Below are 24,695 nucleotides of genomic sequence, written 5' to 3'. Positions count from 1 at the left end.
GCCCTTGCAGAGGTAATGTGCCACATTGGATGGTGCAAAATTAAAATAGCAAAATTGTCCCAGTTCATAGGGACACCACCATACTAAAAATAGCACGCAATGAGTGCTCGCTTATGGTCTCCGTTCCCGATTATGGCTCCTTTATGGCAACATTGAAACAGATTCCTTGCGTGGTTCAAAGAAGTAAACTTATGTCTCTCATAAAGTGACAAAATGTTTACTGTAAAACTGACGCTTTTTCACCAAGAAAAACGCTCTCAGGCATTGGGAAGGGTAATATGACAACAACACTTGCTTCCCTGCGTTAGTTTCTCTTACGCGTAAAAGTAACTCAAATGTTGATTATTCACGTGAAACCATTGTCAATCCCCTCCTTCCACTATCACCATATCATCTTTCCAAGATGCCTTGGAAAAAACAACTAGTTTACCAGTGCAATTCTAACAATCACAAAATACCACGCTGAGACAGTACCACTTGTATTTATTTCCATTTTTTTTCATTGACCTAGTTTCAGTTACAACATTTTATGAGTTTCTGAACAAAGACTCTTAGGTATATTATTGTCCATGTAAAATTATGATTAGCAACTATCTGGATCAGGAAAGACCTAATTTAAATTATTTTTTTGAATAGAGATCATTTCTGCAACAGTCTGCTTGTCAAAATCACTAAAGTATAATCACTTAACATCATCTTGCTAGGGAAAAACTGCATTCAAATCTTATTTCAACACACAGTTACACTAATATATACAACTACAAAACTAGTTTCGTTTATGACCCCTTAATTTGGTCCCCATAACAGATTTACCAGTAAATCCAAGGTGGCCTCAAGTAACCATGAATGAAATATAAACCTTGATACCACATGCTAAAATAATAATTTTCATTTTTATTTCTACTTATTTATTTATTTATTTACTGGTTTATTTCTGTTACTATTATTGTTTCTATCTGGTTATATTATTGTCAGTTGTTGTATTATTCTGTACCAAGTAATATTTTTCGTGCATGGTTACATGAAGTCATCCCAAATTAAAATCTTCACTGGCAACCAACTGAAGAGGTCACAGACAAAGCAAGTCTTGAAGTCGCATGTACTATGTACTAACTGTATCGAAGGAAAATACAAACGAAGCTTTTCCCAAAACAAAGATGCTGTTCAGTAATTATATCTAGACCGCGGTCAATACCGATTTCAGCCAATCAAATTCGTGAATTCGGTAGTTCCCAGTCCTTGTGAGACACAGCCATAAATATATAAGGACCAAGGCTATGGCATTTGAGCCTGCAAATATTACAGCTGACCTTATAGTAATGGCGGCCAGGAGAGTCCATTTCGTCTTTGGTTTACTTGAGCGGAGGAGTTTTGACCTCACCTTTCACCGATCCCGACAGCCTCTTTTAAAAAAGTTAAATATCCGCCTTCTCTCGGACAGAGTGGTCGATGCGCTTGGCACAGAACCGCCCATACCCGAGTACAAACCGCCTCAAAATGAACCACTCGATCGCAGACGAGCAAGGCTACTCTACCAAAGCAGGTGAGAGGACATCTGTTAGCGTTACAGACAATTGAAAGCTGGTCTGATCGTTTTTCAAACTGCAGCTAACTACAATTTGATTTATTCTGTTATTATTTTACTACAGGAAGCGTGGAATGCTTGAAAACGGATTGCTGTTGAGGTAGGCTGTTACATAATAACTGTTGATCTGTTGATTGAGTGCTTTCCAGCTGCTTAGTGTGCGTAGCGTCACTAGCCTTCAAAATCAGCAGGAATCTCCACTTTCTTTTTGCATCAGAGGCCGTATTGGCGGTTTTCAAGGTACAGAGTATTTGGGTATGAAATTAGCAGATACAGGATTAAATATTTGGGGTAAACATATATGGGATATGTGATATTTAGCACAACCTAGGATGTTGAGTAGGAAAACGGTTAATTTTTGCCACGGTAATTAAAGGACACAGGATATTTATGCCAAAAATTAATGGGATATGGGATACTCAGATTCCAGGACCAGTAGCCTTTTTCCAGGACTTTCCAGTCCTGGAAAATGTCACAACAAAATTCCAGGACTTTCCAGGTTTTCCAGGACCCGTATGAACCCTGTATTAAGCATCTCCTCTTCAGGAAAAGTTGTCTTCACTTTCGAACTCAATGGTGACTTGCCAACAACAACTTCGTCTACCAATATGATGCAAGAAAACTTCACCTTCCTCCCCTACTCAGTAGAAATTTGTCACAAAATGTTATTTTCTGTTGATTTTGGCTACAATTTGTGACATGCATGACAGTCGTAAGCGAGTTGTAGGTTTGATTCTACAATGAAAAAAGCACACTGGGGCAGGAACCTTCAAGGGTGAGTTCAGACCCCCTGTTCTCCCTTCCCCACTGTACAGGCTAGTCATACATTTGTCTTAAGTATGTTGTTTCGTTGAAATCCACAGCACATTTGCCGGTAAACATTTGGATAATTTGAGTGACACCATGTTAGATCAATATGACAAACTTATAAACCAACCAAGTAATGATTGGGAGATCTACTATTGGATGACGGAAAAGAAACCTACCCCTGAGGAGTATGATAACGAAGTTATGGACATGCTCAAGATCCATGCAAAGAATAAAAAGATGGAGGAACGCATTAGACAACCTGATCTTCAAGAGAAGTGAACGATGAGGTATATGGCTGGAAGTGTTGTCTAAGTCTTGTCAAAGTCAGACTGGTTTTGCTTGTGGTCCAAGTCACAAACTGTGAAGAGATAGTTCAAGTTTTGTAACTGCATCCAGGATGGTATCCAAATGCTCTATGACTGAGAAGGTAGAAAAGTACTAACAATATAGTCAATATTGTTGTTGTGGGGGCATTGCTGACCACAAACTAGGATGGACATGATGGAATGCAGGGTGTGCTCCAAAAAATGGTCAAGACAGTAACAATCTATAGAATGTTTTCTTGCATGATTTTGAAAAGCTAAAAAATAATCAAGATTAAACCTTGATTGTTTTTTAGCTTTCAAAATCATGCAGTTAAACATGGATCACAATCAATCTGGAGACTTCAAGGCTAAGCCTGTGCATAGAACCAATATATTATGGCTTTTATTTACAAGTGTTCTACAACAATCAAGCAGTCCACTCTGTTGGACTTCTATTTAATATTTTGCATTCAGCTATTTGAAAGGTGGGATCAATGTTCATCACCTGTCTGACACTATTTAACATAAGAGTTGAAGAGAAGTTGCACATAATAAATTGAACTAGAATTCAAGTTGTTTCTTGCATTGTGTTTTTATTAAATTATATGCTGTTTATACAAAGTATTATGAAGAACACTTTATTGCCAAACATACATGCATCTCTGATTTCTAAACACTATATAACGGCCAGAATCTGCTTTTCAAGTACACACAGAAGAGGATACAACCCTCTTCAATGTACAATTATTACTATCATGGCTCCACCAATGGTATACATGTAAACACCACATTTTTTGGATGCTGCCACTTATGTAATTCATAATTGGATCTTATCTCTACTGAGCCATGTATAACCATCTCTCATCTCCTTGTCGTTTGATCACCAAGTGAAGTCTCCAAATCTCTGAATGAGTTTGTCCTGATCAGAAAGGTCTTTTTGGACTTTCTTTCTCATGTAAAAGATGGGACAGTCACGGCTGAAAAAAAAAAAAAACAAAACAAAAAAAAAAACGGTAATATTTCATCGATATATATCAATTCCTGGTGACAACTGGGAAATCACAGTGGCCCAATAGTATTTTTTTTTTTTTTGGTAAGCATTTTAAATTCTGGATGGAGACATCTAGGTTTGCATCTATGCAAGACCCTATTCTCACAATCACGTAATGCCAAAGGAATGTACCAAGACAGTGACAAAGGACCCCTTGAAATTTCGTTTGTTGAGATTTATAAATTAGACAGAGCCATGTGAGTAAAGTAAACTTTTTCTTACCTTACATTAGCTAGAAATCTTGGATGTAACAAACATTTTCTATTAACATCAAATACTCTTAGTCTTTATATGAGAGCTTCCATTCACCAATAGGGGCACGGTGAGCATGAGTAACAATGATCAAAGTCTGAGTGTATACCTTGTACAGAGCACATCAGAGTGCAAGCTTCCTTGACAATTCTGACACTGAGTCCATAACCTAGCAAACTTCTCTTCCAATACATTAAGATGGGAAATCTCCTTCTGAAAGAGGGCAGACTCTCTTGGTTTACAGTGTTTACAGACGGCAGCTAGTTTGTGAAGAAAAAGATCTGATTAGAGAAAATTATTGGGGCCAGGTTTTGTAACTTAGGCTTTAAGGCTGATTCTTTTGTAACAGCTGGCTTTAGTGGGATGAAAATTCAAAAGCAAATTCTAGCATATAAAAGGATGTGAACTAGCAAGTGCAAAGGAATAGGAAACTTTCCATTCTCTTGTCCTTGCCCTTGCATATTAAAATTAAATAAAGGATCTGGGAAAGCAACAACTTGGAATACATGTGCCAGTGGAACAAATTGTTGGTGCAGGCTCAATTTTGACAAAGATGGCCATAATCCACCATCTTAACAAAGGACTTCAAATACACCTGAGTATCTTATGTTTTTATTTGGATCGACATGAGAACATCGCCTGGACTTGTGTTTATATTGCACGAGCATATCCAAGGCTTAAAAATGTAAAAAAAAAATCTGCCAAAATCCAATCCTCCATGCCCTTGATTCTCAAGCACATAGATTTTCTCATTTGCTGGTTGATAGAAACAGTGACTGTTGTTCTTCACACTTTCCACAGGCTCTGTCTTCAACTGAGAGAAGGTGAGCAAGCAATACATGCATACTATTTCCACTGCAGCACAATTTTCTAATTTCAATCAAAACTGTTCAGGGCATATCGTCCTCACCATCATCATCCAGGACTGCTTTACACCCAATACAAGTACTTCTCTTCTTGGTAAACATGGCCAGCTTGCCAACTTTTGATGTGACTATAGTTTTTGTGAGAGTGTGTTGACCCTCTGCAAAGAAGTTGCAAAGACATATTGAAATCAGAGGCATCAAATGCATACAGAAGGCTTAAATTTCACTTGTTTAATTGGCATACATTTGGTTGAATGTTAGGTCTGAAAATAGTACATCCAAGAAAAATAAATTATGTTTATTATCCTTTTGTTGAAGCATGGTCAGCTGATGGTTAGAGCACTGGAGCCTGGATTTAGTAGTTTGGGTTACAAAGTCTCCCTATAGATGCTCCAGTTAAGATCCTTATTCTCACTGCCTCTTTAACAGGCAAATACGATGTTGTAAGGTAGAACAGAAATGTGATTGTCAGGTAATATTCACTTACTGAGGAGCACTGAAGTTGCCTTAGCCTCTCCCAGAATTGGTTCAAATATTCTCAGCAGAGGATTTGACAACTGGTTCTCAAGATAGTATTTTGTGTCGATTGGAATGTTGTTTTCCAGAACATAGATAGGATCCTGTAATGACAAAATGTAACGTGTGAAAAACAAAGCAGTAACTGAAGTTTGTGGGAATCAAGTTCTTTAAAAATGCATCCAATCCACCTCTGCTTTTTCATAAGCTTTCTCTCCTTTTGCACCAGCTATGATGACATACGGAACTCTGTCTCCCAGCTTGGGAGCAGATCCAGCGTCACGCTTCCGCATTCTGTAAAAGGAGAAATATAGCACTAACAGGTTACTTCGCATTGAATGAAAAATAATATCAGCTATTATTTACATGACCATAGACTTGCAATTGATGAAATGAGCAGCAACTGCAATCCAAGTTTTATGGTGACCATTTTTTCAACAGCAAATCACACATGTCAAGCAAGCATTTCTCGTATAATGTTTGTGGGAATTAAATACCTTTCTGCCAGCTCGGAGTGTGCCTGTTTTCCAGCATACTCATCTCCAGTCTTTGTCAACTCCTTTGTAATAACCAGCTGTGAGATATCAATTCTGTTGCACAGCAGGTCTGATATCACTTGCTTGGTGTACTCAACAGCTCCCATGGGGTTCCTGTGCAAAGAAATTTGTTTAGTCTGTGAAAATGGCAAGACACTCATATTATTAAATAAGTGTGAGATTAACAGACCAGCTGTTACCTTTCAATGAGAATTTTCTGTAAGCAAGAGTTGATAAGATTTGCAACAAGTGGACAGTTATCTCTCCTTACCTGAAAAGGATGTAATAAAAAAGTAAACAATTAACATCCTGAAACTTGTCAACCAGGCCATAAATAACATAGAAAAAAACAAACAAACAAACAAAACCAAAATCACAGCTGACAAGAACAAGCAGTGACTAAAAATTATTTATCATCTGCTGAACTTACAGTTTCAATCCCCTTGCAGTCCATTTTATCATGCTTGTCAGCTTTAGTGAAGTACAAGCCAGCATAACGTTTCTTGCTGATCAGAAGATAAGGAAAGTACACCTGCAATCATCAAAACCACATTTGTTGTCTCTAAAATGCAGTGTGAGCATTTTGCACCTATTGCAGACCTATGATTCTAGCTACTCTCTCTGCATGCATTTTAGACCTATGATACCATCATAATATACTTCATTGTAACACTAAAGGCATAGGCTGCGTGGAATACAGGGTAGTCTTTCCCAGATGTGTGAGTTCAAATAACTTCTTGGACAAAACTTTTAACTGATATACAGTCTGATATACAGTCTGATATACACATTAACTAAACTATTAGGAATTCTGTCCAATGGCTTTTGATTGACACAACTTAATGAATATTATAAGCACTTGATGAAAAGCAGAAGCTTCTAGAGGCACTCATACCTTTTCGAACTCCAGTTTGATGGGTTTTATGAAATGTCCAGAGACATAGGAAGCAGCTTCCTTGCCAAGCTCCATGCTCTCTGCAACAGATTCCACTCCAAACTTCACCATCACAGAATCTGTGTCTCCATAAATTACCTGGAAAGGAAGACAACACTAGCTTTCAGCAAAACAGGAGCAATTGTCACTTCACTGTTCAAAATATTTGTGTTGCCAAGCAGTAAATGTTGCAGTTGCATGGTTTTCTTTTCCTTTTCAGTACAGCAATCAAAAGCTAACCTCAGTGACAAAACTAATGTAAAGACTCAACTGATCAGCCTCCTGCTGTTTGTGAATATAATTAACTACCGGTATTTAAGATTATAAAAAGTGAGGTTTACTGCTCACCTGTGCATTTGTCTTATAACCATTTTCAACTGTATACTTTAATTCCACAAGCTCTTTAGTTCTCTCTATCATCATGCGACCAAAGGCAGTAACACTCTACAAGTGGGTATAGTTAATTACAAATTAATATGAATTAATAATTATTAAGTTACACAGCACAAGTATCTGTTACATCCAAACAGGAGAAATTGGCCTACACAGCTGAAGTTTATCCCAGATTCCATTGCATGTTTGCCATGACCTACGAGTATTAATTGCGCTACATGTATTTCTCTTGGGTGGGATGCTAAGTCCAACACCAACTACTTGAGCCACCAAGGAAAGTGGGACAACCAAAGATCACAATGAGAGGAATGATGGAAAAGGAGCACAGCCCTAGGGGGTGAGCTGGCTGGGCCAAAGCCAAGGGTGTGGCACAAGACCGGGCTGGTTCTGGTTGGAGAGCAAGAGTTGCAGCCTTGTGAGCCTCCTGGTGCAGAGAGAACTACCTTGATCCAATTAACAATTAACAGTTACCTGTGAAATAGGCAGACAAGGGAGTTTGCCAACTTGGGCTCCAGTAAAACCATACACTGAGTTAGCACTTATCTTCAAAGCCAGCTGCCGACCATCAAGAACCTATCAAAGGAAATCAGCTGATCATTGTTTTTTTTTTTTCTTTTTTTCAGTAAAAGGTAAATGTAACGTTAAATATGCTTGTTAAGTCACACAAACTCACAGCCAATACACCCAACTATGCTTCAGCATCCTACAAAGACATTTATCTGTTTGAAATTAACTGAACTTTTTGTGGTTACCTTTTTCTTGAAAGGGTCTGTTTCTTTTTTCAAGTCATCCTTAGCCCTTAAATGCAGAAAGACAAGCGCAATATATCATCAGCATAACCATCGTCACTTGAATACAACGTCAAGGAACAGTATACTATGATACAGTTAATAGATACTTCAAATCCATACTTTTTCCTTGCAGACAACAGATTCTCAAGGATTTCTGGCAGCAGTCCCTTCCTGAGGGTTGACTTTACAAAATAATCTCCAGATGGGGTCTTGATAAATTCATCTGGCTTCAGACTAAAAATCACAAAAAGTATAATCCCAGTTAGTTTGTTAATAATCACCTCAAAGTGTGATAGAAAGATCAAGGAAAGACCTGCTCACAGAACAATGCTAGCTTTCCAAAACATCCGCCTTAAGAGTTGGAACTTTCTTGTAGCCACTGTATCGTATTTTTATCTTGAAGCTTTAGGGCTTCCTGCTTAATGAAGCTGACAAGCCCTGTGAGCAATTAACTTACTCTTTTAGATTGCTTTGATGCAGAAGAGATGTGTAACACAAGTTATGAGCCATCATGATCGAAGGGTACAAAGAAGAGAAATCAAGTGTGGCAATAGGGATGTCATAGTACCTACAAAGAGAAACAAACAAGTGATTAAAATTATCTGTACCATATTTCCTTGATTTATCAAGTAGATAGGCTTCAAATACATTTTGGATTTAAATAATCATGGGGTCTAAAAGGTTACATTTTAACAAACAGCACTTTCTCCATATCATACCAAATGGCTTAGGCATAACTTGTAGTCTCTCCTCACCCTTTTGATGGTTCAATGACAGTGGCTCCAGTGTATTCCTCTCCAGCTTCTGCCTTATGAGCAGGAAGTAACAGATCTTGCTCCTTGGTCTAGAGAAACAACAACAAAATTCTAATGAAGTCTCATTTACAGGTGCGAGAGACATGGTGATGTTATGGTTAGCATGCTGCAATAGAAACCATGCAACTCTTTTATCATGGTCAATATGGCTGGCGGCATGGATCGCGTGTGCGTGTGCCCAACAACAACAAAAAAAATTGATGTCGCGCAACATGGTGGCCGTACTCCAGTTAATAACAAGTCTTGGTTTACAGTGTACATCTTTGATATTGGACATCCATATTATGGTCAATTGACAAATGCCAAAATAAGTTATCTGCTTCTATATATTATGTACTAACTACAACAACTGCAAGTATGCTTAAAAAAAAAAAGAGGTACCTTTCTTAGAAGCTGTGAAACAACTTTAATCTGCTGTCCTCTGGACAACAGGTAACTCAGTGGGACTCCAGTAACACGAGCCATTTCCATGTAGTTAATTATACACATAAGCTTCTCCAGTAACCTCAGTGGGAGAATTGCATCTTTCATACAGTAGATAGCCAGTCGGCGACGGGTCTGGTCATTCCCATTCTAGATATAAAGAAATTCACAAACCAGGGTTGTGAAAGAAGCAAAAGATGGCAAAATCAGCTTGCTCACTCACTGACTCATCCTCTTTGCTCCTGTGAGTGGAGCATAAGGCTACACAGCTTCCAACTATCACGGTCTTTCAGATACCTTCTTGAAAAATAAAGACAGTTACTTCAAAATCTTCAGAGAACTCTGAGTCTAAGTCAAAGATGCCATGAAAATGTGCTTTTCGTAACATTGTTTAGCCCAGAATTTGTATTATTCATTAGACATGTTACGGCAGCTCATAACAGATTACAGAAACTAATCTAGGATTAAAATTTGGCTAAGGTTTCATTTCTCTTGTTTAATTTAACTGCTTTTCACCTAAAAACATTATAAGTAGTTTGAGAAACTGAAATAATTCCACTGATAGTGAAACCACTTAGTCTTCTTGACATAAAAATCAAAGCCCCTTAGTTAATTTTTACAATGTTCAAGATCTCACCCAAGGTAATAATAAATTAAGTGACCAAAAATGTTGTAGTCTAGCTAATTTTCTGTACCTGTAAGTCTGTGATGATGTTATGATGTACATCCTCTTTCTGTTCTTGAAGGAAATAAAAACTGACAGAATTCAGAGTGTAGGACCTCAATTTATAGTCTCTAAGCAGTGCATGTAACAAATCAAACTGCACGCGGCCAGCAATGTTTATGACTTTGTTTTCTCGCTTTCCATAAGCACGAGATTGGAAAGTTATGTTTGATATTGTACTCTTTTCATCTTGAACTCGTCCTAGCAGTGGGAAGGTATGTACTTTCAAAGCTGCTGCTCGATTGATCAGATATGGAAGATCAAAGTTCACAATGTTGTAGCCAGTTATGATGTCAGGATCAACTCTCTTGACAAAATCACTCCATGCCTTTAGACAGATGAAGAGGAAAATCAACAAAAAAGTAACAATTGATATTGAAAGAAATGATGGCAAGTCAGTGAAACAATTTCCAAGTACAGTTGAACCTCCCATTAGCGACCACCCAAAAAGTCAAGCCTATGTGGTTGCTTACGAGAGCTTAGAACTGCATATTGGGTCAACATGTTGCCTCATTAGCATATGGTAATTTTAAGACGTTTAGGTCGTCTCTTTTTAGACTGATAGAGTACAGTGTACGTGCATTTTCTCTTTAAATTTTCAATGTTTTATTCATGTGAAAAATCAATTTCAAGAAAAAATCAGGTACTACCCAGGAATGCAATAATGTTACAATACCTTATTATCCAATTTTTGCTCTATTATCTGTGAAGTGGTCACTTACGGGAGGTTAAAAATAAAAGAAAATTTCAAACGTTCAGCTCTAAAAGTGGTCATGGTTGCTTACAAGAGGTGGTCGCTTACAAGAGGTTCCAAATTAGTGATTTGACTGGGAAACATTTGGTATTTTGGAAAACTGGTTGCTAAGAAGAAGTGGTTGCTTACAAGAGGCGGTCGCAACCGGAGGTTCCACTGGTCTCTAAGCAGGAGTCCAGCATATGAACGTCCACACCCTGATTGGATGCTCTTACTGTTGAGCAACAGGTGACACAGAGAAAGTAGACTACATGGATCATGGGTTCTAAAGGCATCCTCGGTTGAGTGTCGATCGATACCCTAGGTCATCTGGAATGACACTTAATCAACATTCAATTGACATCTAAGCCAAAAGTTGGTCAAGAGTTGACTAATATTTTCACAGACAGGCTATAGAATGTTGACTAGTACCTATGAGTTGGTCGACACTCGGCCAACTATTGACCAACTGTTGATTGAGTGTCAATCGAGATGTCAATCAAGTGTTGGTCTAGTGTCAACCACATATCGATTGAGAAGTTGATCGAGTGTTGAATGAGGGTCAATCAACCCTTGACCCTGGATGCCCTTAAACTTACATATGATCCGACTATAGATATTAAGGTTATCAACTTTATTGTTCAAAGTAAACGAAGCAACGGACAGAGGAGACTCCAATCATATTTTGAGTAAAACTGTTGACAAACCTTTAACATATCTGCTTCTTTACTAAATGATAACACTTGCGATCCAACAATTGGTGCACATGAGTTGAGCGTAAAGACGTTCCTGATGAATGGATCCTTGTCACCTTGGTTTATAACCATGTTTGCGATCTGAATCACGGGATCTTTCTCTGGTTCAGGGAACACACCCTTTCTTCCCGCACATTCTATATCAAAACTCAGGATGCGAACAGGAGCTACTTTGGACCATTCGCCTGGAAGAAAATAAAATGAATAACAACTAAGCAATGCATTACAAAGAACTGCGACGTCCTTTTTATATTAAATAACAGGATACAAAATAATACATTATTTTGATGATTAGCTTATTTAAAACTAAAAATCACAAAATAATGTCCTTCTTATTTACCTTCAGGGGCATGACTGATGAATTCATCGTAGGCTATGTCAACTTCAATTTGACAATGTGATACAGGTCGAGCATCGCTCTTTGCACTTCCTTCAACTGAAGGGGAGCGCAATTTATATTTTCCAGCCGGCAACTCTATCCAGTTACAGCCAACAACTCCTGTGTCTACCATGAACCGCACCTACCACGGTAAAAAGTCAATGAGTTATAAGTATACTTAAGTTTTGATTTAATTGATTTATAAATGGTTACCAGTGAATTGCTGGGGTAACCCAACAGAATGATAAGGAGTAGAGGTAGCAATCACACTGTTTCATGCCACAGAATTGAGAAACAGGAGTTAAAAGCTGACAGCTATGAGCCAGTTGGGCTTAAGAGGCTTTACTTTCTCTTGAAAATACTACTTACCTCATAATCAATGTTACTCTCATACGTGGAGTATCCCTTCTCTGGGAATTCTGCACATCTAAAGCCTGTCTCTAAAATCCTTTTTGCTGGTGCAATAAGTTTTGGCAGTGCCATTGTGATGCGAAGAAAGGGAATCTTTCTGTTGTCATGATACCCATAGATGCTCTCCTTCATCTCACAGTCAACAGCTAGGACAGCCTGAAAATGTTATGAAACTTAATGGCTAAAACATACTCAGTTGTTGCTCAAGAAGTCACCAAAAATAGCATAAGTAAGGTGAAGCAGAAATGGCTCCCTGGTTGAAGCACATTGGGATCATGTTAACTGTAAGTAGTGTTGGTCAAAACTATTGACTAATATATCGACCGACACATGGTCGATATGTCAGCCAAGTATCCGCCAAGTGTGTATTGACTGATACATAGCTGACAAATCGGTCGACAGTCAGTCAAGTGTCAGTTGAGCGTCAGTGGAGTGTCAGTTGGGAATCGCTCGAGTATCGGTCGATACGTTGGCCGATATGTGTGTCTGTTGAGTGTTAGTGGAGTAATGGCTGACATATCAACTGAAACTCAATCAATACTTGGTTGACATTCGACTGATACCCAACCGATACTTAACCAACACTCGACCGACTATAAGCCGATATATCAGCTGTGTATCGGCCGGGTGTTGGTCGATATATCAGTCCATAGGCTGACACTACCTACAGTAAACATGATCCACACATTGAACACTCACTTGGGACACATTGTCTTTATTGGATCTCATGTCACTCAGCACAGCCTTATTAAGACCATCCTGAAACAAACTGCAGTGACTCTGCTGAAATCCAGGAGGAGCAGGGACATATAAGTATGGCACAAAACCATGGATGTGACACAGAACGCTGTTCCCTTCCATCGTCACGCCATACATTTGAACTATCGGCACTGGACCAACCTTTGAACCGGGCATTCCTTGAAGGGGTTGACCTTAATCAGGGCAACAGAAAGGAATAATAAGAAACTAAAAACATTTTCCACCTTTCTATTGAGGTTTAGTATAAATCTACTAGCTTTCTATTATGAATGCCATTCTCCGATTGGCTGCGCTACTATCTATTCTGTGATAGACAGTGAGTAACGTACATAGCAGTGTGCCCTTGTTAACAAAATGATGGCCGCTTCTTGGCGTTTTTGAAGTGTCTGTGAGGAGGATTTTGATAAAGTTTTGAATGACTAGATTTATACTAAAACAATTAGATTATTCACTCTCAATTTCTATGCGTGATAGAAATCTCTAGCCATAATCTAATTGTTTAATTAAAAAACCAGGGAAAATTTGGGGGAACAAGAAAATTACACTGTGGGAACATGAGCAAAAGCCAGGTATTTCCATTGCTTTTTGGGGTTTATCCAAACTTCCACAAGTATTTCCATTATAACTGGATGAAAAAATGGAGAAAACGTCTCCTATTCCTTTTGAAACATATAGAGGGAAACAAAGAAGAATTGTTTACTTGGGCCCTATGTCATAAGCTCGTACTAGATCTATGTATCTTTTGTGCAATTATGCATAAGCTTACTTATTTTAGAGCTCTGAAACTGGGTATTGATATCTCAGGTCAGGACTAAAACAGAGTATCAAAAAATCACATTTATCATTAACCCTCTCAAGGCAAGTACATTCCCAAGGAGATTTTAAATTGTGCAACCTACATCCCTTGGTTCTCATTGACACAGTGCCATCCATCACTTCAAGTCAGTTTTGTTTTGGTTTGGTGCTGTATTGTTTTTATAGAGACAGGTTTTCTGAAAAACGGCTTCACATCCTCACCAAATTGGAGAGCAACACCGCCCCCCCCCCCCCCCCCCTCCCTTGCCCCCTCCCCAATCCTGGTTCAAATGGCTGCAAAAAGGTTTGGAGAAATTTTAAATTTATCACAACAGTGCACCATAAAGTAGGACGAAAACTAAAAAGCTTATGATTCGATGAACATTCCAAAAAATCTTGTCAAACTCAGCGAAAATAAGTGTGAACACAAGAGATTGAAGGTTGCAAAGAAGGTTTCATTCAAGCTTCTAGAATAAAAGATAATAAAACATACAAACCTATGTAGTTATCCACCTCCAGTTGCTGAAACACAATGCTATCGGTAGAACAGTTTAATTTTGGTACGGCTGGTCTGGGCCACTTAGACTGTGGATTTCTAATGGAGACTTCACCGAGCGAGGCTAACTCTTCTTCGAAACTAACCGAAGTGCCATCATCATTGCGAGCACGTTTAGCAGAGCTGCTGCCATCCTGACCTCCTTTGCGTTTCTGAGTACCGTCCATGTCGTTTAAACTTGGTTACAAGCCCAGTTTTGTAGCGATAATCTTTCGGTTTTGATGGTATTGCTGGAGCCCAGTTTGAGAGGTAAAAGTTGAAAATGGCGGGAACGAAACAAAGTTGCCGCTGAACAGTTCACGCCACCCTATCCCTCCACGGGAACCTCCACAGTACGTACCGGTACATGTACAAAGGAAGGACTTCTTTTTTGCCCGGGTTATGTATTTTAAAACTAAATCACATGCCTGAAATAATTCGATTTAATTTATACGATAAATAAATGTATATTACTGTGTTGCTCTAGATTTTCGATCATCATAACCACTGACTAAGTCATAACTAACATGATCCTCTCCCTACTCTAGTCGGGAAGCAATGACTTTTTCCCGAGGGGATCAGAGACTGGGAAACCTATCACAACAGTACAAGCGGCAAGTTTTTGAGTTTAGGAAATCACTGTACAGGTACTTCCATAACTTAGAACGTAAATTGTTCATGGAACATGCTATTCATTCAGTGCAAAGTTACATTTATGCATATTCTTTTGTTCCTAGATTCTGTTTGTAAAGTTAACAAACGAAATTAATTGAAGGTTTTCCCAGGGACCAGTTGAATTCTCATGCGAGCGGAAAACTTGTCTGTAGGTATGTTACTGTTATATACCGAGCGCAATTAACGGCACTGCCATGATCAAATCAGATAGCTACCATTGCCAGAAGGTTTTTGTTATCTTTATTGACTGTGCTGTGTGGTATTGTACGCGCTTTGAATATTTACGAATGGCGGTGGTGGCAGTGGGGGAGTTTGGGGTTGGGGTTGGAGGGATTTTTCAAGGCTTCAAGGAAACATATGACGGGAAATCGGGAGGGTACCACAATAAGACATGAAACATTGCGATGTCATTTTGAGCAAATCCTTGGAAAATAAGAGCTTGATAAAGGTTTTCTAATTCTGAGAAGTCTAGAGAGAGAGCCTAGTAACGAGGTTGAGTATAAACCCCTTCACTAAGAAGGTAACCCCCTCCACGTGCACACCCAACTCAATGCAGGCCTTCGGGAAAATGAATAAGGACAAGGAGACGACCATCTCCAGCCAATCCCCAAGAACGGTTTAGGTTTCTCTGTGACATGCGACCAAGTTTTTCCTTAAAAAAAATCTACATTATGGGCTTTAACTTAAAGAATGCTAGAAATGGAAAGTGCATATCAAAAATACAAAATCTGCCAAGTTTGAGGCCCCTGGCATTAAAGAGTAAGTTTATATGATAGTTTGAATTTTCGGAAAATTTAGAGGATTTGTACGCAAAATATTGCTGGAGGGAAAGCCCCTCTCTAACAACTTTTTTCATACAAATCTTGTTATTTTTTAAAAAATTCAGACTGTCATAAAATCTCATTCTTTAATGATGGGGGCATCAAACTTGGTCATTTTGATATTTTTTTACATGCTTTTTCCATTTTTGCTATTCGTTAAGTTATAGCACATAATTTTATGAAAAGTAGGTCCCGTGATGGCTTAGCTGCAAAGGGCCTATTAGTGCATGGTGTGAGAAAAGACAACTTTGATTTGAGAAGTTATGAATACATCTTTTAGAAAAAGTATATGAGACACACAAATTTTGTTAAAATTTATGCGAGAAACAGGACCCTGACAAAATTTTTGAGAACAGAGCAGCTATAAAAAACCACCTGAAAATGATATATCATCAGTGTTTACCTTTTCTAACAATATGCTTGCCATTGCTATATCGTCATGATGGCAAGGTAAGCCATTCTTGTTCCCAGACCTCCGCAAAATGATTTGGGTGTTGCAGTATTTTGTTTTACCATATCAAAAAAGGATGAAGTTAAAAAAAAATAACATTCACTCAAACCACACTGTTTTCGAAACAATCCCAAGATTTATTCAGACAGTCACAAATGACATACCACTGGGCATTTAACCATTAATGTCATTAATTGTCATTTGACCTATAACACATACCTTAGAAAATTAAATTATGAAGTTTTTTAATCAAAATATGACAGAACTGAATTTAGAAATACTTCGCACCTTACATGTGCTGGCCTTCTTAGAAATATCTTACAACGCTAGTTGATGAACTGCGCACTGCCTTGTGAGATCACATTTGGCTGAAGCATAACTTAGCAGAAATTAGATTCTGATTAAGCCTAGGGGATTCCTAGGGTCATAAATAGTTCACATTTATTAATGTTTACAGAAAACCTCATGATAACACCACATTACCAAGATTTGTGAAGTTTCTTTCATCAAGATGATTATTTAGTTTAGGTTCATGCTTTGTAAAACTCAGTATAATTTTGCAATATTTACTGTATACTAAACCTGTAAACACAAATAATTTCATCATTTGTAAAGAGAACTTTGAAACTGCATTCATTACATAGTAACTGTTATTGCAAATTAAATATGGAACAAAGATATGCAGATCGGCTGAAACAAAGGCATGCACATAATTTTACATTTTGTGCTTTGGATCCATTCATCAGTAATAAATACTATTAACACTTTGTTATTGTATTCAATAATTTGGGAAAATAATAGTAATAGTATTATTTAACAGTGAAGTATCAAAAGAATTGAACTGACTCCTCAGAGAACAAAAATGAACAAATGATAGAAAACTGGAATTAATTATGACAAAGTATCTCTGATATAGGTATTCAATTTCATCCATTTTGATGACCGTCTTATTTACTTGTCATCTATGTAAGTTACATGTACCTTTACCAGTATAACAAGTAAGTTCTTACAATTGAGGTACCAAATTATCCACATTAAATTTATACATAATTTTTTAAGGGTAATCCAGGCCCTTTCTTCAACTTCAAGTTTTATACTCTGGTAAAGTACATGTACTTTACTTGCAGAATTCAAGGGAAAAATGCACTTTAAGCGCAATAAATATGGATTCCTTTTAAATATAGTAATGATAACGTTTTTAGACAAAGTCATAAGTGTCACTCAAATCCTTCAAGAATCACATACGCATCACAGTCATCAACAGCCAGACACTTAGCACCATGACTCACCCACAGCCCTAACTGCACCACATGAATTACTTTTGCTTTCATCCTTTTCATTGTTGAATTCCTTTCCTGTATAACTGTCACCAAAATGATGTTCCATCATGCTTATGGTTTCCGCAAGGCACTCTTGCAGTTCCCTGTGCAAAGCGTTGGTGTTCAAAGGAAAGCTGTCATCACTGCTGTCATCCGCATCCATGACCAACTTACATGCATTACTTCTGACATCTACTATGTACTCTTCACAAGTAAAAGTAGACAGACCTTCTGAGGTACAACAGCACCTTGCTTTGAAACTCCTAGAATTATCATTAAGTTTTTGTGTCCACTTAGATGAAGTAAGCAATGATCCATGAGCTGTTAAGAAAAATATTAGTAAGAATATTATTATAGTTTTTCTCTACTTTGGGTCCCTGTCCATATGTATACTTTGACTCCACACATTTTTAATTAACTTTCCTTCCTCGTTTAACCCACCCCCAATGCACCCCCATGCAGGTGGTTCCTTGAGTGGTTTGTTCACCAATAAATAAAGGTGACTGTGCTAATGAATTCAGTCATCATGGGTACATCAGTTTGTTATAAGACACAATGGTAATGACAGCATTTCACAGCACGATCAACTTAAATTTACAATGAGTGCACGAGTTGTAGTCTAAATTACTTTGTAAATTATGTCTGACCTCCTCTTGAAAGATCTGTGATTGGTAATTCAGATTTCCTAGTAAAAGAAGCCAAGTTTAAATTTAAATATAATTATATGCTAACCAATTATTATGTATATAAGATGTAACTCAAATAAGGCATCATTTTTCCAGTGGTTGATTAATTAATATTTGGTTAAAAGAAAGTGTATGGTTTTTAATAGCTATTTTTGGCTAACAATATTTCTTTCTCAGAAAAAAAAATCCTAAAAGAGCTTGCCTGTTTAAATTTTTCAGTTCTTGGCATTTTCAACTCCAACCTTTGTCTCTGTTTCTTTAACACAACTAGTTTGGACTATTTGGTGATTGTCCAAGACAGGATCCAGAAGTTTATCAGTTTTTAATATCTTAATTCTCATTAACTTTCTTGATTATATGTATTGATTAGGCTTGGAGAAACGGATCATGGCATCCACATTCAAGGGACAATTGATACCCTCGATTGACTCTTGATCGAGACTCCATCGACATCTCAATCGACACTTGATCGACAACTCGATTGATACTCGGTTGACACTTGATCATCATGTTGATCAACACTCAAGCAACAGTTGTTTGATGGTTAGCAGAGTGTCATCCAACTCATATGTATCAATCCACACTCAATGGCAAATTGCCTGACTCTCAACTGACTGTCGACAGAGATGTCCACTGAGATGTCAATCAAGTGTTGATCAAGATGTTGATTGAGGGTCGATCAAGGGTATCTATCGACACTTGACTGTAGGTGCCTTTAGTACACTTGATCTGGAGACACTATAATAATGATGATCAATTTGGCAATTAAAGGAGAAAAGTTTGACATACCCTTGTCTTACTAACACTCGGTGCTTATCTTCATAGGTGTGGAACATTGTGGTGAGGACTGACAGCAGCTCATCAAAATACCAGTTTCCTGTCTTTTCTAACTTGGTCAGTGATTTCAAAAATCTGAAAAGCAATATTTACACAAAATTGTGCTCAAATGTTATGTAACATAAACTTGTCTCAAATCATTTCAGAGTGACTAGACCTCAAAGCCAAAATGGATTTCAAAAAAGTCTATACTCCAACCAAATCTCATTACCATAGTCTGTGTAAAGGGTTTCCTGTCTCCTCAATGGTCACAAAAAAACAGAGAGAAAAAGGCCAAAAAAGCATGGTACATTGAAAAATTGTATACATGTATGTAAGCATAATTCTGTAACTGTTAACAAGCCTGCAAATAATTTTTATCTGTGGGCAGGTCATTTGTCAGGACAAGGCCATGTTTTGACCTCACAAAAAGCCAGTCTGGTCAGACAAAAAAATTTTTTTTCTCATTAGAAATTAAAAAGAGACATTTAAGACATTTTGGTATTTCAGTGTAGACTCTTCGCCAAAATATTGGTTGTAAATTCGAAAAGCTTATAAGTCAACTGAGTGTAAAATCGCTACTAGCACCTGCAAGGGGACCTTTACATTACCTCTTAGTATTATTTTACCTGTTGAAAATTGACAAATTTACAAACGTTTATACCCCTAGTCACACAAGCGTTTCCAACGTAACAAGGAAAACAGGAAAAGGGATGAAACAATCTCCCGCGTGGACATTCAGAGACTTGAAAATTGGCTGAAATGAATTCTTACACTTTTCCTGAAAGCAAGTTTCCTCCGGATGTTTTTGGGGTCAATTGAATAAAAAATTTGCGTAATTATTTAAAATGTGGAATTGGAGGTGGTTGTGACTATAAAGCGTGACTAATCTGTACATTCACACTTTTCACAAAAACATTTCTGTGGTACGGAAACTATATTTCAACCACACTGACAGACGTAAAAAAAACCTATAAGAGTTAAAAATTAAACTGATTTTTGATCATACGGACCAGAAAAACATTTGGTTATGTTTTAGAGGTTTTAAAGTTTTTGAAAGCGGTTGCATTCAGATAAACGAAACATGAGTATTTGGGCTGTGTATTCAATTTCCATACCATTATAATCGGGTCAATGCATTACGACTGAAAATTAATTCCACAACACTTGGTAGCAACAAACAACGAGTAACTACATAAGACCTCAGTTTTTCGTAGTTTTTCAGATGAACGTAATTCAGACTAAATGGGGCTTCACGATCTTTCACAGCGCCACCGCAAAATGCGTAAATTAACATGTAGGGATAGTGGCGCTGATGTGATGTGTTTACAATTCGACATAATTATAACATTTGATATGACGCACTTCTTCTTCTTCAACCATAACCCTATGTGGGTATAGGGCCAGAGAGACGACGCACTGCACGTGATAAAAATTCTTAGAATTGTAGTAAAAAACAAAACCAATAACAAAGTTTTTTTACGTAGTATTGTGTGGCAGTATAAAAAAATAACTTGTCCCATATTCGGCCACAAATTTCCAGTTAAAATATTTTTCATTTTAGCAGAAATGCCTGGTCAGAGTGTCCGACCAGGCTAAGCTTTTACCTGTCAAAACCTCAAATTTACTGGACAATTGGCCGATGACCGACTGTTATTTGCAGGCTTGGTTAACATCTTTTGCTATCTAGTTAACCTTGTTGTATCCTCTGCTTTAATATAATATTATTGTTTTTACATGTATTTGAAATGGGTTGTACATTATTAATCCAACTAATAGTACTTCATAATATTTATTATTTTGTTCTCTGTATGCAGTACTAAAGGCATTGATAATAATGTATAATTTGTTATTCTTGGAAATGTAAGAGGTAAAATAAGATTAAACTCACATTTTGAGCATGACCAAGACTTGTCTGATAGTAATGACACATGGCTTTGTAAAGACATCCAAGACAAAAAATGATCTGCGAAGTAAAAAGCACGACCAAAGCTCTCGTTCTGTGGCAGCTTCATTGGCACGGACCAGTACTGCAGGTTTAAAAGAAACAAGAGACCTAATGAATTAATACAATGCAAATACTGTAACAGATAGAGTGACCTCAAAAGCTAAATAATTTGACATAAGGTGATGTGCCTACACATCATCAACACAATGCAGTTACATTGTCAATCATGATGGCACACTGTACCACCATACCAACAATATGAAATAAATATATTATACTGTTTTATTTTCAAATTTATACATTTACTAGCAGGGAATTGTACTTAAGAGTTAAAACAAGAGAAACTTTCCTTACAATAGTTGGGTTCTATATGATACTATTCAAGGAAAGGACCTCAAAGTTCTCCAAAATTCCTCTTTCAAAATTCTCAGCCTTCATCAGTGGTAAATTTCAATGTAATAGATAATTAAATCAGTACCCAGCTCTTATTTACCAATAAAATTTATAGTCAGAGTTATACTTGTAAATAAAATGTAGCACCATTACAGCACCTCTGTCTACGTTCTAGCTGAATTCAGACTCTGTTGTTGTTGTTGTTGTTGTTTTTCTTAAGAAAAAAATGATTATTGCCACTCACTCATGGAAAGTTGTGATTCCCCTTCCTCCTCATCAGTCTCTGTTTCACTCTCTGATCCTGAATAAACTTCAATGTCACTATAGCTACAGGAGAAGCAGTTTGACGATATTTGTGAACTGCAGCTAGTTCGACAACTGAAGCTTGTTTCTTGACAAGAAGCAGACAAGTTATTGTCGCATGGTGGAAGATTCAAGGCCAGGGAGGCAGTTCTCACTGCCTCCTTTGTTAGCCTATTAGGATCTGGAAAAAAAAGATCGGTTGAATCTACAGATTCTTATTGTGTAAAACTGTCATCTCAAATGTTGTATCTGAGCCAAAGTGGTCCAGTGTCTGGTATATAAGGAGATCACCTTGTGCTAATCATTTTCTGAAGTACCCATTTAGACTTTGTCTTGCGTAAGAAAAAAAAAGCCTGAACTCAGACTGTTTGATCCAGATTCCCCTAAATACTTATAAAATGAACATGATAATCTTTATGTATTTGCCAAGCATCTCAAAAAAAACTTTAACAATGCCTTTTGATCAAATGTAATGACACTGATATATTTGTAAGAGATTAAGCCAATGATAAACTGGCATAAAACTTTGCCAACTAGCTGATAAAAACTTACAGTGCTCCTTTAAAAATCTCAGTGTGTCCCTGTACCCCTGCCGACATATATTGCTCAACACTATTTCATCAGGAGGAAACAATGCATATGTCAATCTCTCCAAGTTATTGCTGGTGATTTGCATGCTGGTGTTGCATAGTTCAATATGAGCGTCATTCGATGAAACATCCTTTGGACAAATGTCATGTTCACCACAGAATGGTGACACTGTGATGGTCTCTCCTTCCTTGAAGTGCTGAGGAAGATTATCAGAGATCCCTCCATCTATGTAGTACTGTGAAAGTGAAAAAAAAAAAGACATTTTGATAGTGAGAAGAAAAAAATTTACTGAATACCGGTATGAAGGAAAGAGCTTTAAGTATGTATTTCTACACTCATTTTGATTGATTTTCATGCAAAATTATTGGTGATCTCTGGGTGTTGAATTTTTTAAGGTGGTATTGGCATCTCTATGTGTAACATGATGTTTGTGAGAACTTAAGTTACCTAGTGCTTTCAAAACCTTGAGGGGGGGAGCAGCCCCTTTTTTGTATGTAAGTTAGTTAAAAATTAATCAGGAACAATGGTAATAATAATAACAAAATATTCTTGTCAGTGATTGCCTGGTAAATAGCTGGACTAGTAACTTGCAAAAACAAGACCAGGAAAACTGTTAACTGAGAAGGTGTTGAAAAATTACCTTTCCCCTGAACACTGCTGGAAAGATTCCTGAATACAATGGCACATAAGAACTTGCTACTAATGCCTGCACATAAGGGAAATTAATGCGTTATTTATGGACTGAAAAACTGTGAACATCAATTGATTTAATTAACAACAAGATAACAAAAATGCTATGGCAAAGAACTGCCCCTCCCTAAACCTCCCACGAAAGCGGGCTATTTACTGACCTTTACTAGACTCTTGGCTTGGCTTAGCTTGACAAGCCGCAAAGTGATGAATAATTGATCAACAAATTGTCGTTATGTAAATACAGCAAATACAAACCATAAGTCATTAACAGCCTCCTTAAAAAAGAATTTGTTAGCCAAAAGAAACTTCGAAAGGAATGGAGACCTATGAATGCTTGTTTGTAAGCTTGTCTGCGTTCCTACACAATAAGAAAGTCCCCCTGGAAACTTAACAAGCCCCATTAAAAAAAAACTACATGTGCATTTGTGCGATTTATCTGTGTGGTCAATATGAGTATCAAAAATAAATAAGTTTACTAGAAAAAGCTTATAAGTTTACGACAAACTCGTTGTAACAGGTTGATAGAATCACAGATTGGATTTTGTTCTTATTAAAAGAAAATCAAACGTAGCTTACCTCAATAAGATCTTCTTTGGAGTAGAATTCGGATATAATGACATTTTGACAATCTGGGACATGGGTCAATGAAATGTGCAATCTGCCGCTGGCAAGTTCATGTGCGTTTTCTGGTAGCATTTTTTCAAAAGCTCTCCGAATAGTTCTGACTATCTCAAAACTCGGATGAAGTGGTCCTAATGAAAGAGACTTTGCTCTCTTTCCGAGTCTTATAACTGACTCGGCGACCTCGCTAATGTCCAAGTCAACGATAAGACCTACAGCGGCAAAGGCACCTGCGCTCGCTCCGCCGAAACATTTCACCCTTCTCAAAAAGCCGGCGGCGTTTTGTTTGAGGCAAGACATCACTCCGATATGGTACATTCCCAAGAATCCACAGCCGGAAAAAGTAAGGTTCAAGTCTTGAGTATCTTCCATCTCTCAGAAATATTCTGCTAGAGCTACTGCCAGTTTTGTTAACAAAAAAAATTTTTTGCTCGTCATTGATTCTGGCGATTGTGACATCGTGTTTGCGCATGTGACCGGAAATCACCTTCAGCGACCCTCACGTTTCGCGTCTGACTGGTCACCTAAACTTCCGGTCAAAAAGGGCGCGAATCTCAAACCTCAAAAGCTGACCTGGGTGGCCTCAAAGTTACTGAAAACCCCAGAACTCCCGAAGCTCCCACCTATCAGCGGAATAATCTGAATTACCTAAGCTAAACACTTAGATTTTGAGTTTTCGCACCTGGGATTGTAGGTTTGGAAGGAGTATTAAGGCAACATTCCCCTATGGGAGAGCAGCAGCCTGCGGGTTATTCATATCTGCGTGGCAATCGGTACCTTTTTAGCACCACACTCACAGAGGGATTATGGGTCCCTCTGGGACATCCGACACATTTGAATCCAAATCACGGTTGCATAATAAGGCCTCGCGAGCAAAATGTCGTCCGTTTCTAGTAAGAGGAAATAAACATCTTCCTCCAGTAGTTTATTGTAGAGTGTTTCAAACCAAAAAGGGGCCCAAAAGGGGAAACTTTACAGCCTAATTTCAGAAAAGATTCTTATATTTATGG

The 24,695-nt window shown here is 37.7% G+C and overlaps 3 protein-coding genes and 1 long non-coding RNA gene across 5 annotated transcripts; 2 read left to right on the top strand and 2 right to left on the bottom strand.

Moving 5' to 3' along the window:
- The first annotated feature begins 929 nt into the window (after positions 1 to 929).
- On the top strand, positions 930 to 3,272 carry LOC110058361 (succinate dehydrogenase assembly factor 2-B, mitochondrial-like). Its single transcript, XM_020765008.2, has 3 exons — positions 930 to 1,543; positions 1,650 to 1,685; positions 2,449 to 3,272. The coding sequence occupies exons 1-3, from the start codon at positions 1,278 to 1,280 to the stop codon at positions 2,672 to 2,674; spliced, it is 528 nt and encodes a 175-aa protein (XP_020620667.2). The 5' UTR covers positions 930 to 1,277; the 3' UTR covers positions 2,675 to 3,272.
- A 1-nt stretch (position 3,273) lies between these two features.
- On the bottom strand, positions 3,274 to 14,665 carry LOC110058358 (DNA polymerase delta catalytic subunit-like). The gene is made up of 22 exons (XM_020765003.2): positions 14,331 to 14,665; positions 12,979 to 13,211; positions 12,238 to 12,435; positions 11,830 to 12,010; positions 11,442 to 11,674; positions 9,973 to 10,329; positions 9,236 to 9,427; positions 8,795 to 8,883; positions 8,497 to 8,607; positions 8,160 to 8,273; positions 8,001 to 8,046; positions 7,720 to 7,821; positions 7,204 to 7,299; positions 6,817 to 6,954; positions 6,352 to 6,453; positions 6,122 to 6,192; positions 5,883 to 6,035; positions 5,577 to 5,679; positions 5,357 to 5,489; positions 4,914 to 5,027; positions 4,113 to 4,263; positions 3,274 to 3,677 (listed from the first exon to the last, which is right to left on the bottom strand). Exons 1-22 carry the CDS (start codon positions 14,554 to 14,556, stop codon positions 3,581 to 3,583), a joined length of 3,240 nt encoding a protein of 1,079 aa, XP_020620662.2. The 5' UTR covers positions 14,557 to 14,665; the 3' UTR covers positions 3,274 to 3,580.
- A 288-nt stretch (positions 14,666 to 14,953) lies between these two features.
- On the top strand, positions 14,954 to 21,040 carry LOC110058362 (uncharacterized). Its single transcript, XR_002297647.2, has 3 exons — positions 14,954 to 15,015; positions 15,106 to 15,195; positions 19,146 to 21,040. It is a non-coding gene; the product is annotated as an uncharacterized LOC110058362 (long non-coding RNA).
- On the bottom strand, positions 16,432 to 24,668 carry LOC110058360 (patatin-like phospholipase domain-containing protein 4). Of its 2 annotated transcripts, none has more exons than XM_020765006.2 (8): positions 23,641 to 24,668; positions 23,012 to 23,077; positions 22,333 to 22,606; positions 21,722 to 21,961; positions 21,028 to 21,166; positions 19,110 to 19,232; positions 18,282 to 18,319; positions 16,432 to 17,955 (listed from the first exon to the last, which is right to left on the bottom strand). In XM_020765006.2, the coding sequence occupies exons 1-8, from the start codon at positions 24,055 to 24,057 to the stop codon at positions 17,588 to 17,590; spliced, it is 1,665 nt and encodes a 554-aa protein (XP_020620665.2). In that variant the 5' UTR covers positions 24,058 to 24,668; the 3' UTR covers positions 16,432 to 17,587. The 2 variants fall into 2 exon arrangements, with proteins under 2 accessions (XP_020620665.2, XP_020620666.2); XM_020765007.2 differs by having other exon boundaries at positions 17,901 to 17,955; positions 19,121 to 19,232.
- Positions 24,669 to 24,695: the final 27 nt, after the last annotated feature.

The sequence above is a fragment of the Orbicella faveolata genome, unplaced genomic scaffold (genome assembly GCF_042242905.1).
Source record: "Orbicella faveolata isolate gen_17 unplaced genomic scaffold, um_ofav_v1 contig_2, whole genome shotgun sequence".
Taxonomy (NCBI): domain Eukaryota; kingdom Metazoa; phylum Cnidaria; class Anthozoa; order Scleractinia; family Merulinidae; genus Orbicella; species Orbicella faveolata.
Note: the sequence above shows the minus strand (reverse complement) of the source record. Positions and strands in the feature narration are given on the sequence as shown.

Bases quoted from the DNA above. Each gene is read 5' to 3' on its own strand.
- LOC110058358 (XM_020765003.2), bottom strand. From the start codon at position 14,556: ATGGACGGTACTCAGAAACGCAAAGGAGGTCAGGATGGCAGCAGCTCT. The intron at 10,330-11,441 runs GTTTGTCAACAG...ATCTGTCTAAAG, and splicing joins AAGAAGCAGATATGTTAAAG to GCATGGAGTGATTTTGTCAA. The intron at 6,036-6,121 runs GTAACAGCTGGT...TTCTTTGCACAG, and splicing joins CAGAAAATTCTCATTGAAAG to GAACCCCATGGGAGCTGTTG.
- LOC110058361 (XM_020765008.2), top strand. From the start codon at position 1,278: ATGGCATTTGAGCCTGCAAATATTACAGCTGACCTTATAGTAATGGCG. The intron at 1,544-1,649 runs GTGAGAGGACAT...ATTTTACTACAG, and splicing joins AGGCTACTCTACCAAAGCAG to GAAGCGTGGAATGCTTGAAA. The intron at 1,686-2,448 runs GTAGGCTGTTAC...TGAAATCCACAG, and splicing joins GAAAACGGATTGCTGTTGAG to CACATTTGCCGGTAAACATT.
- LOC110058360 (XM_020765006.2), bottom strand. From the start codon at position 24,057: ATGGAAGATACTCAAGACTTGAACCTTACTTTTTCCGGCTGTGGATTC. The intron at 23,078-23,640 runs GTAAGCTACGTT...CCTTATGTGCAG, and splicing joins CCAAAGAAGATCTTATTGAG to GCATTAGTAGCAAGTTCTTA. The intron at 21,167-21,721 runs GTGAGTGGCAAT...TTAAACCTGCAG, and splicing joins GGAATCACAACTTTCCATGA to TACTGGTCCGTGCCAATGAA.